General features: G+C 39.6%; 2 protein-coding genes across 2 annotated transcripts; both read left to right on the top strand.

Moving 5' to 3' along the window:
* The first annotated feature begins 1023 nt into the window (after positions 1-1023).
* Positions 1024-4953, top strand: fmoda (fibromodulin a). The gene is made up of 6 exons (XM_010787872.1): positions 1024-1110; positions 1742-2131; positions 2953-3075; positions 3188-3328; positions 3799-4066; positions 4637-4953. Exons 2-6 carry the CDS (start codon positions 1772-1774, stop codon positions 4786-4788), a joined length of 1044 nt encoding a protein of 347 aa, XP_010786174.1. The 5' UTR covers positions 1024-1110; positions 1742-1771; the 3' UTR covers positions 4789-4953.
* Positions 4954-7651: 2698 nt separating this feature from the next.
* On the top strand, positions 7652-13958 carry slc6a14 (solute carrier family 6 member 14). The gene is made up of 15 exons (XM_010787871.1): positions 7652-7735; positions 8279-8423; positions 8514-8645; positions 9879-10040; positions 10231-10345; positions 10430-10562; positions 11114-11254; positions 11341-11476; positions 11568-11660; positions 11756-11881; positions 11977-12095; positions 12227-12326; positions 12414-12523; positions 12790-12957; positions 13109-13958. Exons 1-15 carry the CDS (start codon positions 7670-7672, stop codon positions 13262-13264), a joined length of 1902 nt encoding a protein of 633 aa, XP_010786173.1. The 5' UTR covers positions 7652-7669; the 3' UTR covers positions 13265-13958.
* Positions 13959-14632: the final 674 nt, after the last annotated feature.

The raw sequence follows: 14632 nt of genomic DNA, 5'->3' as shown, positions 1-14632 counted from the left end.
CAGGTCAGTGTCAACGGCCCGCAGCTCTTCCTTATGCATCAGTCCACCATGACATCACTGAGCAAGCAATTACACATTTGGTGCGCTGACTTCACATATTCACAGACCTTCCCTTGTTTATTGCTCTGCAGGGGAAGAAACATGCAGAAGAGGCAGTAATGGTGGGAAAATGGACTACATGTTGATCTCTACAAAAGCCAGAGGGTTTGAACTCAACATAACGAAATACACCCAAAGAAATCACTTGAAACCAGCTGTTACAAACATTACAAAAAAACATACCAACTGAACTTTATTTAAAATGTATAAGACCCACAAACATGATCCTCCTGTGTAAACATGCCTAGCAGTCAAACTCTGCTCTTGTAGCATGATAAAAAGGAGTTCAATGACAACAAGAAACAGAGAAGGAGATGTAGAGAAGAGAAAAGGGATAACACTTATTCAAATGGCCACAGAAAAAAATAGAAAGACAGGAAGAGGCCCGCGTTCAGACCAGACAGACTGTCACACATGTTTTCATTTAACCCTTTACAAGATGTGAGGATATTGCAGAGGAAAGGAGAGAATAACATCCATCCCTGCTAGAATACTCGCTTGTTTTGGTTGTTGCAATCACCTTTACAAATGAAATTATTACAAAAAAGCACACACCTAATAAGGTGCTGTCACAACCATATTGATAAGATAAGATAAGAAGATTTTTTTGTCTTAAAGAAACATGAAAAGGATATTTTTTATTTGAGAGGAAAACAGGCAATAAGAATACATACAATATAAGGAGTAGTGGGGTTCGGCTGAAAGGGGACTGAATGTGCTAAACACAGATGGGAACGATCCCTCACATCACTTACATTAGTGGAAAAAGAGGCTCTATACAGTGAAGAGTGGGTGTGCACGGCCATGCCTGAACACACAAAATGGGGTGCAGGGGGAGAAAGACCCAACAGTGGAGAGAAAGAGAGAGGGGTGGAGAGGGGGGATGGCAGAACGTTAAGGAGGGAGAGCAGGGAGGGGAGGACAGTTTTACAAAGTGTTTGTCAGAGTCCCCCTCAGTCCTGAGCACTTTGAGAAACAGATAGGGGACAAGGAGGGCGAGCCTTGTTTCAGGTATGTGTGTTTGTGTGTGTTTGTGTGTGTTTGTATGTTCATGCATTTATGTGAACGTTTGTCAATCTGTCTATGTGGTATTTATCTATGAAAAAACACTTGATGATGATTGAGTTCTTTTTTTGTGTAAGCTTTTTTTTTTTCTCCTGCCAGTCAAAGGGTAATTATTGATATGTTCCCATCATTTTGGGGCCGTATAGGAACCGTTAACAAAGCTGGCATTCATTGCAAGTTTTTTTTCACTTCTTTTTGAATGCTTGCTCTCTGGATTCCCTGTGGTTTAAGACCCCTAAGAATGTACTTCTCTGCAGGCACATTTCCAAAACAAAGTTAGTAAGCTGCTTGTACCTCTGTCTGTTCGTTTGCCAGATGTTCTCTTAGGATGTGCGAGCAGTTGGATTTTCGCTAACATTTTGTTGGTACATCCTGTACCTAAAAATTATATAAGAGATTACTTTTCATTTATTAGATACAGAGAGTCAGCTGTCAGTTTGCTGTATTTGTTTAATACAAAAAAAGAAAACAGTCAATATAGTCCCATTACAAGATAACAAGAATAGAAAATTGTTGATTTGTGTATAAAATCGTATTTTGATTGTATTTACTTTGTCTCTTTCTTTGTCTCTGTTAGATTACTGTGAAGATTTGTCCATTTTTGACCATGCGTGCGGTGCTAGTCTTCCTCTTGTCTGCCCTCATTCCCCTCTCTTACTGCCAATCATATGACCCCTTCGCCTGGCTGTACGGCCCGCATAGCCACAGATTTGCCTCCCTGCTGGGAAACACCAATGGAGGGCAGTGCCCAGATGAGTGTGACTGTCCCCCCACCTTCCCAGTCGCCATGTACTGTGACGGGCGGGGCCTGACAGCCATGCCCACAATCCCCTCCCGTGTAAAGTACTTGTACCTGCAGAACAATGCCATCACAGCTGTGCCAGACTCAGCTCTCGTAAACGCAACCAATCTGGTGTGGCTCATGATGCACGGCAACCAGCTGACATCTGGCTCCATTGGCGAGAAGGTAAACCTCCATCTGGTCCCAGTCAGATCCAGAAACACACGTGAGCTCAAGGCATGAAAGGGGAATGCTGCTCTGAACGGTTGTCAGATGGGGCAGGCGGCTAACAGAACGTAATTAAGTAAAAAGTCATGCTTTTATTGCTGCAAATGTGATTTAATAAAGGGGGAATTTTTTAATAAATGTAGAGATGAGGTTACTTGTCTGAAATTAATTAAAATTATACTGCAGTTTTCTTTCTGCTACAGCATACACATGTGTTCAGTTTATGTCCTGTATTCTGCTTTGAGATAAAAGGGAGACATTAGGTTTTGGTTTATGATAGCTTTATTAATCCATCATAATAAAGATAGATCTGTTCCTACTCAATGTATAAGGAGGACCTTTTTCTCATACAGCCAATTACATTACACAAAAACGTTGTATCATAGGCAGACAGTTCCACTGTTCCACAACCACTCCCTTTTAGTGATTGACATTTTGGTTTTCTAAATCGTTCTACTATACAGTGCTATACATAAAAGTTACACAGTACTTGTTGAGTTTCACAACTGTAATTCTTGTATCTAAAATATGCAGTTCATTGAGTTCACTTTCCTCTTCACATCTCCTTCTCTGAGACAATGAATATTGTTTAACATCCAAACAGTAGCTACCAGCATTAGCTTGTGACCTAACTAACATGAACCTGAATGCAAATACATTTACAAGATACTGCTTGCAATTAAAAACATAAAAAAATGCCACTGAAACTTTTCCTGACTGCAAAAAAAGGGATTAACCCATTGAGATTCTTTCACTTAATTTTCTTCGTCATTTTGCAGGCCTTTATGCAGATGGAGGGACTAGAGCGCTTGTATCTACAGTACAACAATCTGACAGCCTTTCCCTCCAACCTCCCTCGCACCCTGCGAGACCTCAGAATCGACCACAACAAGATTGAAAAGGTATTGTTTAGCATTATTTTGCTATTGTGCGGAGCCCTTTCTGTTATTGTTTACTGTTTTGGCCGTTCATCACAGACATTAGGCCTTAACAATTATTTATACTGTTGCCTAGGTAACAACTGCAGACTTGGAGGGAATGGATAACCTCACCATCCTGTATCTCCATGACAACTCTGTCACAGACTTGGGCTCATCACTGAAGTCACTCAAATCCCTCACGCTGCTGGACATCAGCGACAACAAGTTGACAAAGGTGATTTTGTGTCCTCCTCCGTGTATCTCTTGACTTTCTATGCGATCATAGCTGGAAAAGTTTAAGCACCTTTTCTTTTAAGGGGACCTCCCGAAAAAGTGTATTTTCTGATTGATTTGGGAGAAAAGTAGGGTCAAGGTAGGGTAGTTTTAATTGGTGGTTGGAGATATTCAGATGGGGTGCGGTACACTCTAATGAGCCTGCATGTGTCATTGTAAGGGAAGCCAAATTTAAGTTTTCTGTTCTTTTTTCTTTTCTTATATCAACAGTGGATCCCTAAAATCTTATAATATAGTTATAAATTGTATTTTTAACTTGTTATATCCCTTTTTTCCTGTCTGAGACAGCCCACAAAGTTGTCGTGTTTCACAGTTGTGGGTTGTGGGCACTCCAGGTACCCAGGTGTATGTGCAAGAGCTTTAAAAAAGTGAGTTGTTTAATAACATGTCCTCTTTAACTGATCATCCCAGGTCCCAGAGGCACTCCCCGAGCATCTGCACCAGCTCTACATGCAGTTCAACTCCATTGATTCTCTGCCAGACGGCTTCCTGGGCAGTTTCTCTCAGCTACAGTACATCAGGATAGCTCACAATCAGCTGACAGACAAGGGCATCCCTGCCAACGCGTTCAATGTGACCGGGCTGGTGGAGCTGGACCTGAGCTACAACAAACTGGAGAGAATCCCCCCTGTGAGCACCACCCTGCAGCATCTGTACCTGCAGGCCAACCAGATCAAAGGTAAAGCACAAACAGGATTCATTATTCATTAGCGTCTTTCGATGAGCACCTGGTCACCGGGTTGTGGAGCTGTTTGCTGATGTTTGCAGGTCACTATCAATCAAGATTGATCAAACCACTGACACACAGTCCTGATAAAGCAGATTATCTTTACAAAAAAAGTAATGATCCTGATTTTCATTCAAATAAATGTCTGTTATGCCACTATGTATAGCTAGATTAAGTTAAAGAAAGAATGAGTTTTGGGGCCACAGAAAAAGTTTTCAATCTTTAATTATTTGCAATATTACAATCTGAAAATGTTCTTCTGCTGCTTTCCCTGGTCGCACACCTTTGTCGTTTGTCATTAAATCAGATCACAGCCAGATAACAGAATAAAAGCCAGATGACCGATGTTGCATCTAAGATAACTGGGTGCCTTGTCTTGTCGCCCTGACTTATTTATTTTTTGGACAATAGTTTATGATGCCGCCCACATTTGTTGTTACACTAGCAAATACAGTGTGTCCAAATCTTCAAATGTGCATAGACACAAATACATTCCTCACCATCTCCTCATCTCCCCTTTAGAGTTCACTCTGGGCAGTTTCTGCAGCGTTGTGGATGTGACCAACTTCTCCAAACTACAGACGTTGCGACTGGATGGAAACGAGATCAGTCGCGAGGACATCCCGACAGACTCAGCCCTCTGCTTGCGCCTGGCCAACAACATCGAGGTCTAACTGTGCCTATGAAATAATGTGTGGCCCTTTTCAGCATGCACCAACAGTTAGACACATTATACGTGTGACTTGCCAAAACTAAAAAACAGCAGGGGCGATTGCATAATTGAATAATAACAGCAGGTGCCAGCAGTTATTAATCCACTTTTCACAACAGATATTTTACAATTTTTTAAATGTTATCAGTGTCAAGTCTGGTTTTATTTGAATAACATTTAAGTTGATCTTAAATAAAGGGAGATGAGTCCTCTGCATTATGATACAGTGTATAATCCTAGTAACTGAGATATTTTAGGAGCCATATTATGTTTCTTTTTGCGTATTAAAAATGATCTGACCCTGATCCTCCCTTTATGTTGCTGTGAGGATCAATGATCTTTGTAATCTCTTCCTACAAAAAGCATGCCTTCTGTTGTCCGCCGGATAAGTTGTGTTATGTTTCATGTGTGTATTGTATATTTTTAAATAATTACTGTAGCTGTCGCTAAGAATGACATTCCTGTATCACTTCTCACTCAACTCCCACAGTGATGTCATATCGCAGATGGGCGCATATTGTTATCTTTGTTATACATGTTGTAACTGTTTCTGTAAAGAAATCCTCCTGTTTCAGAATAAAGTCACCTTTTCTCTTAGAGACAGGGGTGGTCATCTATGTATGTGAAATATTTCTGTACTGTAATGTAGTGAATCACACACAAAAAGGCCTTGTGAATTACCACTATTGTGTTACTGTATGCATTACATTGCTTTTTCAATTAAGTGACAAATATTTGAAAATTACAGAATTAATAAACAATGAAAACCTTAAAAAGACCACTTTACTTTTTCAACATAGTATTTGAAGTGCACTGTGCTTTACTGTCTTTGTGCGTATGAGTGTGATGTTGGTTTGATTCACTGATTTGATGGACTAATGGCCGATTGAAGAAGAGGAAACAGAGGAGCACTGTCCTACAGTTTGCTCAGGATAGAGACCGCTTTTGTTCATATTGACCTGATGCATCTATCTGTTGAATTAAGGCTTATCAGGTCACTTTCTGGTAGTTAAAAAGACAGGCACTTGCTATCGTAATGTTTATATCAAGGAAATGAGAACTTTTACGAGACCTTTATAATACATGTATACACAAACAGTATTTCCAAAAGACTAGAGATCTTCATCCGCTCACTGATGGTGTCTTCCTGCTCTACATCCAAGTTGTTTGTGAGTGTGAATAGTTGAAATGCTATAACTAATGGCATGTTTGTCGAACTAATTACAACCAACAGATAAGACAGAGGAATGCTCTTAAGAGGATGTTGGCACAAATATTGTAAGTTAATATGCAATGAACTGCAAGACAACCTGAGAAGCTTTTCAAAGACTGATTTGTTTTTTATTGTGAGGTTACAGCAGGACAATAAAGGTTATCAGTTCAACCTGCAGCTGGAGGGGCAGAGCTGTCGCAGCAGGGCTGAACCCTCTGTGTGTCAGCGGTGTGATAGTCAGAGGTCACAGGAAGTCTATATTTATATTTTTCTCCATTATTATGTTTGTAATCTGTGGCCATACAGGCAGATAACGTCATACCAGGGAGTGGTTATTATAGGTTTAGTTTGTGGCCACATGTAACTGACCTGAAATGGCTCACCCTGTCTGTGTAAGTGCCAAAAGGTCCAGGAGAACTGATTATAATGTGTTGTACTTTTTCTTGTGGACCAGTGGAGTATTTAGCTGGCAAACATACTGATATTTCCCTCATGAGTTCAAAAAAAGACAATCGATGTTGACCTACATTTGGTAGTTGACCAGAAACATAATAAATGCTGACTGTGACTTTTGGATGTGTAACTGATTTGCCTTTTCAACATATCAACCTAAAAGGTATGTTGCTGTTACGTTTACAAGGTGTTCATAGCCAAAAAGCAGTTAACAGAGATGAATCATTCACCTTTGCATATGAGGGAGAAAAAAAACACGTTTATAAACACTGGAGCAGAACACATTGACATTAACAGATTTACCATATACATATATTTTAGCAAATTGTCAGTTTTTGGGTGTTAGTGTGTCTCTTTATTAATGACTTTTACCATAAGTATAATAGGTGTTGGTAATGAATGGGTTTAGCAGGGATTTTTCATTAACCTCTCTGTGTCATTAGTGCTGTCAACTGACATGGTTGTGGTCACATCCTCAGGTTGTGATTATGGGTGACACAGATGCACCCATGCTAACAGCACAGTGATTACATGTTGTTGTCACTGACCAACATGAGATCCCTCCATCATCAGTGAGAGGACTGGCTTTAGTTGTGAAGACGTGGTTACTCACCTGAGTCACACACACACACACACACACACACACACACACACACACACACACACACACACACACACACACACACACACACACACACACACACACACACACACACACACACACACACACACACACACCCAACAGAGGAGTAAACACTTACCAGCAGTCAGGGCAGTCTCCTTATCAATACTAATAATATAATGTTAGCATCACTCCTACACAATCTGAGGTGAAGAGTCATGCACAGTATGGGCCTGTTTTTGTGGAATCATATAATTGAGCAATGTAGAAGAAATACTAGTATGATACAGAAATCAACCAGTTATGACACTTATAGTAAGGGTAGGGGAGTCACTAATTTTATCATGAAGGAAACTACTAATGTGCATAACATCTTGTTTCAAGCTTGATAAGAATTATTGCACAAACCAGCTCAGCAATGTTGAGAGGGGATGGAGGGTGATTGGTTGGAAAACATCACTCCTTTGTCTGTCCAATGGGGGAGGGGTGACTTTAAAACAGACCTACCTGAGGGATTTCCATTTTGTATACAGACCTTTAAGGTGAAAGGAGGACATGAGGGAATACAGCTGGAACAGTTTCAAGAATTTGATATTCAGAAATCCTGCTGTTGTCAACCAGGTAAGGTCAGACTCTTACCATTTACCACAAAATAGGTCTTGGGTACAGGTTACTTTCCTGTATTTCTAAAGATTTACGTTTTAGATTTTTTGTTTGTGATTTGGTATTTGAATTTAAAAAAATACATACCGGTTTTTACATGTAGATTTTGTATGACCTGTTGCAACAGAAGGTTAAACAAGATATCAGTAAATATATAATGGGTTTATTTAATTGACTACTAAAGTGGAATTGTCTTAAACTGATCCTTTAACCAATTCCTGCATGAAAGACTTAATTGAAAAAGAAAATTGATTGAAAAGAATAATGTATTTCGTTGTTTATACATTAATAAATTACTTACTACATAAGTAAATATGATCAAAGTGAAATCTGCAGCAGTGATGAACTATGTCTTTGTGTCCTATTTATTTTTGTTAAATATAATCATGAAGCGTTGCAGAACTGTGTATTTCATCACCCTTAAATGAACATTCACTGACTGCAGTTGTATTTTATGTTACTTCTTACAAATTATACCACTGGAAACTTTTCAATGATCAGGATCCACATGTGGATAATGGGGATGAAAATACTGAGCGTGGGAACTGGGCCAGCAAGAGGGAGTACATGCTCTCTACGATCGGCTATGCTGTTGGACTCGGAAATATCTGGAGATTTCCGTATTTGGCCTACAAGAATGGAGGGGGTAAGTACTTGCTGTGTGATGACTTACTAGTGCTGGAAATGCTGTCAATCACTACTATTGATATTGTTTCCAATCCCTCACTTTGGGCAGGTGCCTTTCTTATCCCCTACTTTGTGATGTTGGTGGTGACTGGGATTCCTCTGTTCTTCCTGGAAAGTGCCTTCGGGCAGTTTTGCAGCCAAGGTCCAATAAACATATGGAGATCAGTACCTATCCTGCAGGGTAAGATGACCATTAGAGTTAAAGATCAATCAGGTGAATCTGAATGTAAAGATGTCAAGCATGAGGAGTTTTATGAGGCTAATGGTCAACTGTGGACAATCCTTTGTCTTTTTAATGACTCTTGATCTCAGAGGAGCTTTTGGTTGTTTGGTTTTAAGCCGTAAATCCTTTAAGGTCAATTAATTCAATTTGTTCAGACCAAAAGGGTACGAGCTGCATTAAAGTCTAACAAGAAAACTTACTGGTCAAGTGCATGTAGTTGAAACAGGTGAAGGCATTTGATTTCTCCTCATTAAAAACAATATAAAAAGACGCTGGCGTTCAGAAAAAGATGCTAAGTATGTGGGCACAAGGTCTTACTGAGCATAAAACAAAACTGTATTTCCCCACAAAATTGGAAAAATACAAAAGCATTCAGGAATGTATTGAAGAACCAAAGCTTTTTCTACAGCTCTGAAGAAAAGATTTACTTTGGAATAGAGCTGATACCTTGGGGGCTATCAGATCTATGGTGCTGCCTGATAATGAGTTAGCATGAAAAGTCGTGAACTTTGTTTTTGCTGTTGGAATTGTTCCCCCCAACTTTTGACTTGTATGCCTTCATTTATTTATGTTTAAAGGTGACCTATCATGCAAAATGCAATTTTGTACGTCTTTTATACATGAATATGTGTCCCCGGTGTTCCAGGGAACTCACCGAGTGTCAGAAAACACAACCCTCTCTATTTTCCTCCATACCCAAATCTCTAAAAAAAGGGGCTGCAACGGATCTGATACAGACTGATCCAGATTTGAACACTTGTATGTCGTCACAGAAGTTGTGCTACGGCTATTGTGCCAACTCCACCAATCAGGAGGAGACAGCCACGGACATTGGCGTTCCAAAGCGCTAGAGACGCTGTGGTACATATTTCAGGCCACCAGATGGTGCTGTTCTCCCTGAATCCGAGCATGAAAGGCAGTGTTAAATTGAGCGAAATGAGGAATTGCTAAAATGCATGATCTGTTTGGTATTTTGAAAAATAAAAAGTATAAATATGCCTTATATAGGTATGGTCCTACACTATATTATTCAAATATAGCATGATAGGTCCACTTTAATTAATTGATAATCATGCAATGTATTTATTGTTAACTTTTCACAATTTAAAATAGTCATTGGCAATATGTCAAAATGTGAAAAACTGCCATTAAGCCATTTGATATATCCTCTCTCTCTCTTTTGTGCTCCAGGTGTTGGCGTTGGCATGGTTATGGTGACTCTAATAGTATCAATTTACTACAACGTCATCATCGCCTACAGCCTTTACTACATGTTCGCCTCCTTCCAGTTTCCTCTGCCATGGTCCAGCTGCCTCAGTCTGCCTGACAGTAACTGCAGCACCACGCCTCAAGGTACTTTAAAAAAAATGGATGATTCAAGGAACCGAAAAAATAATAATGACCGTATGATAGATGTAAGATTGAAATTATACCAAAAACACAAACTATATTAAAGTTGTTTTTTTTCGAGCAATCTACATTTCAGATCAAAGCTTAAGTAATGCTTGTAAATTCTCACTTATTTGGTTTTTTACTTTTCTAGTGTACTGCAATGTAAGTGGTGTTTTAGTGACCAACTGGACTCAGGAGAACACCACCTGTCCTTCATCTGACACAATCACAGTTCCCGTGCAGAGCCCAAGTGAGCAGTACTGGGAGTAAGGATTACACTTTTTTTTGCAACAAACATAAATTCACACACTTATCATAAATGCTGTGGCTGAATAGTCTCTCCTCCTCAGCCGTGTGGCCCTGCAGAGATCCAGCGGCCTGGATGAAACAGGACCAGTAGTTTGGCATTTGGCTCTCTGTCTGCTGCTGAGCTCCTTGATTGTTGCTGCAGCGCTCATCAGAGGCATCAAGTCATCTGGCAAAGTAAGACAACATCCACCTAATACCAATACCTTATCCACAGACCAACATCAGGGCCAGTGCATATATCAAACTGTCTAATGTCCTTTCAGGGTTTTACTGCAATGCAAGCAAACGTTGTTGTTAATTAGTGAATTTAAAGGTAGCTGGATTTCTCGAATTTAGGAAAGAGCCAGACTAGCTATAGCCTATCCCTATTTTCGAGCCTTTTTATGCTAAGCTAAGCTAAGCAGCTGCTGGCTAAAGCTACACATTTCAAACGCAGATGGTTTCACCCTTCTCTTCTTAACTCTACATAAAAAGCCAAATATATATTATTATTAAAACGCTAACTATTCATAAAATGTTTTACATATTTGCATACGCCCATTAGATAAATTTATTTTGAGATTACAAGTGTGAGTGCATGCTACTGACAGAGACGAAAAGGTTATGCTAATTGCAACATGACAAACACAATAGGTTTAACAAGTTATGCATGAAACCCCTAGTGGCATTGCAAGAACATTTTACCTAATAAATTACTTATTCACAATGTTTACTGTTCTCTCCAGGTGGTTTATTTCACAGCCACGTTTCCTTACGTGGTGATTCTGATCCTGCTGATCAGAGGTGTGACACTAGAGGGAGCCAGAGATGGGATAGAGTTCTACATTGGCTCCCAATCCAATTTGACTAAATTGACAGAAGCACAGGTAAGAACCCAACTTTGACCATTTCACTGCTTTTAACTACAGATATCTAAATCTTTTGATTAAAATATGTCTTTGTGTTTTTTTAGGTCTGGAAAGATGCAGCAACTCAGACCTTCTACTCTCTCTCGATTGGCTGGGGTGGAGTCATGACTCTTGCCTCCTATAACACCTTCCACAACAATATGTTCAAAGATGCATTTGTTGTGACACTTACTAATGCTGGTGGGGGCTCTGCTATAGTAGTGTTTATCTATAAAAAGGTTAGAAAATATTCTATTTATTGATCTATTTTCATATTTTCATCTTTTCCTAGGTACCAGTGTGCTTGCAGGCTTTGCCATATTTTCAATCTTGGGTCACATGGCTCACTTCCAACAAGTGCCTATTGAAAAAGTGGTCAAGGCAGGTCAGACAAGCACAATGCTTCAACAACAATTAATACAAAAATAATGGAAAACATTTAAGTGGCCCCTGATGTTTTGTTTCTTTGTGTCTGTGCAGAATTTGGACTGGCATTTATTGCATATCCAGATGCTTTATCTAAGCTTCCCATTTCCCCTCTGTGGTCAATTTTGTTCTTCTTCATGCTTTTGACTGTTGGTCTGGACTCTCAGTTTGCAGGAATAGGTGAGTTATTTAGTTATCATTTAGACTTGCTTAACATTAGACGACTGCTACTGCAATACACTGATGTATTCTCAATAAAATGTTCTTTATTTTAGAGGTGATGACAACCTGCCTGCTGGATGCCTTTCCTCAAATCTTCAAGTCCAAAAGAGCATTATTGACCGTAGCGATATCTTCTGTTCTCTACCTGCTGGGCCTGCCATGTGTCACAAGGGTAAGTCTGAGTGTCATTTTATTTTAGAACTGTCTTACGACATCTAGTTGACCTACTCACCCATGTGTGTGTGTGTGTGTGTGTGTGTGTGTGTGTGTGTGTGTGTGTGTGTGTGTGTACCTCTGAGATAGGCAGGAATATACTGGGTGACCCTAATCGATGGGTTTGTTGCTGGCTGGGTGCTGCTAGTTTTGGCTCTCTTGGAGATCATTGGTGTCTGCTACATCTATGGTAAAAGTGACAATTGGAGGTATGTGCACATAAAGGTGACAGAGATTCCAGCTGTGTACATGTTTGTCTTCTTCTCATTCATTACAGGGGGAAATCGTTTCATTAAAGACATTGAAATGATGATTGGAAAGAAGAGTTTCCTTTTCTGGCTGTGGTGGAGAGCATGTTGGTTCTTCATTACCCCCTGCCTTATAGTGGTGAGTACAACATGCAGCTGATGCAAAAATATTTGATTAACCATATGTCTGGAAGCATCTGCTTGACTCAGGCCTTAAAAGCTATATAGAGAAATGGAAAAAGGTCTCACATTACTCTCTGTTTGTTTGTAAATAATTAAATAAATAAAACGTCCTCATGTCTGAATAGAAAAAACTTTGATTTGACCTTCTCACAAACAAACAGTAAATCAATTACATTCTGATCTGGTGTAATGTTTGAAACCAGCTGCCTTTGTTGTCTATAGGTGATCCTGATCTGGTCCTTGGTGTCACTCGAGTCACCCTCCTATAGTGGAGTCCAGTTCCCAGAGTGGGGTTTGGCTGTGGGCTGGTGCATGACTGTATTTATCCTCCTCTTGGTTCCTATCGTCGCTGTGTATAAACTGGTGAAAGCAGAGGGAAGCCCTTGGAAGGTGTGTATTTGTAATAACCGGAAAAGAATGCCGAAAAATCGGACGAAGATACCAATGATGCCTTTTGCAAAATGTCCAAAGCATGGCATTTTGCACAGCATGAGATGTTTTTTACATGAAAGGTTGAAATGATGCTAACGTGTTTCCACAGCGTCTGAAGTCATTGTGCTCTCCAACTGAAGAGTGGCATCCCTACCTGGACATCCATCGAGGAGAGCGCTACTCCGAGCAACGCATCCGCCTCAGGATGAGCCATAAAACCAAACCAGAAGCAAATGTGAATGTAATCTTGAGCTCATGGCTCTGATGTGTGGTTTTTGTGTCAGTGTCTTTCTTTTTGTGCATATGTGTAATCTGTGAACACTTTATTTTGTAAGTTAGAGTTAATTAAGTGATTTATGAACTCAAGGAGGCAGAGAGTGACAAATGATTCACAGATTTGATTTCTGGAGCAGGTAGAATGCATCACGCTTATGTGAGGTCATGTGTTTACTGTAAATGGAGCAGAGCCATTAGAAAGTGACGACAAGGAGCAATGACCAAAGGCACCAAGTGCAAAACAGCTGAAAGCTAACTAAAAAAGAAAGAAACATGCTTTCATGTTAAAAGAAATAATAAGATTCAATGTATAAAACAATATTATTGCTCAATGGGGCATTCAATCAAGATGTTTAATGTTTTGTTCGTAAAGACTGTCGTGCCTCTCTTGCCCATGTCAGGTAACTAAAAAAAATGCCACCTCCAATATTCTTAAATAAAAATGTTTTTCTTGATCTATGAGGTCAAGCTTCTTTAACGTCTATGCAATCTGCACCTACTATATGACAATAACACACAGCACAGGAGATAATAGGGCTGGATGTTTATAGCAGGTTCTCATGAATGCTGATGCGACCTACAATAACAAATAGCTTAGTAGGCTACAGAAAATCCAACCCAGTCTCACGGCATTTCGTGTTCACCAACACGATTTTTAATCTATTGAATCGTGTTCACCAACACGATTTCCCCCTTTTTTTTCGTGTTGCACAGCACGATTTTAAAAACAATGTATTTCTATTGGAAGTCACACGACATTACGTTTTATAGGAAGACCGGAAGCTGTGTGGTTCATAAAAGCATGTTCTTACTCAATATCAAGCCACAATTATTGCTTTTATTTTAAATCGTATAATTTCGGACTTTTGTTGCCGTCTGTGAGGAAAATAAATGGGGCTGAGAGCCTCAGGATACTGAAATCTGTATATATGTAAATCTTTTTTTCCTTCTAATTTGTTATTCTTTTCAAAATAACAGTCTGTTATTTACTCACCAATAACACACAATTATCCTTGTTTTTATTTATTTGTTTAATTCCATAATCTCTGGCTTTTTTGGCGTCCGTCAGGAACTGAATTTAAAAATAAAAATAACCGGAAACAGACGTAGGCATTTCGAGCGATTACCCAAGATCCTCAGCTATGGTTTAAGCTCGCCGATTGGATGTTTTAGCCGCAATGCATGCTGGGATTTGGTGTTTATAGAGATACTACATACTGATATACACCTGAACATCAGCAGGAGAGGACTCTTTAAAGTAGAGACACTACATACTGATATACACCTGAACATCAGCAGGAGAGGACTCTTTAAAGTAGAGACACTACATACTGATATACACCTGAACACAGCAAGA

The sequence above is a fragment of the Notothenia coriiceps genome, unplaced genomic scaffold (assembly GCF_000735185.1).
Source record: "Notothenia coriiceps isolate Sejong01 unplaced genomic scaffold, NC01 NC01_scaffold00031461, whole genome shotgun sequence".
NCBI classification, from domain to species: Eukaryota; Metazoa; Chordata; class Actinopteri; order Perciformes; family Nototheniidae; genus Notothenia; species Notothenia coriiceps.
Note: the sequence above shows the minus strand (reverse complement) of the source record. Positions and strands in the feature narration are given on the sequence as shown.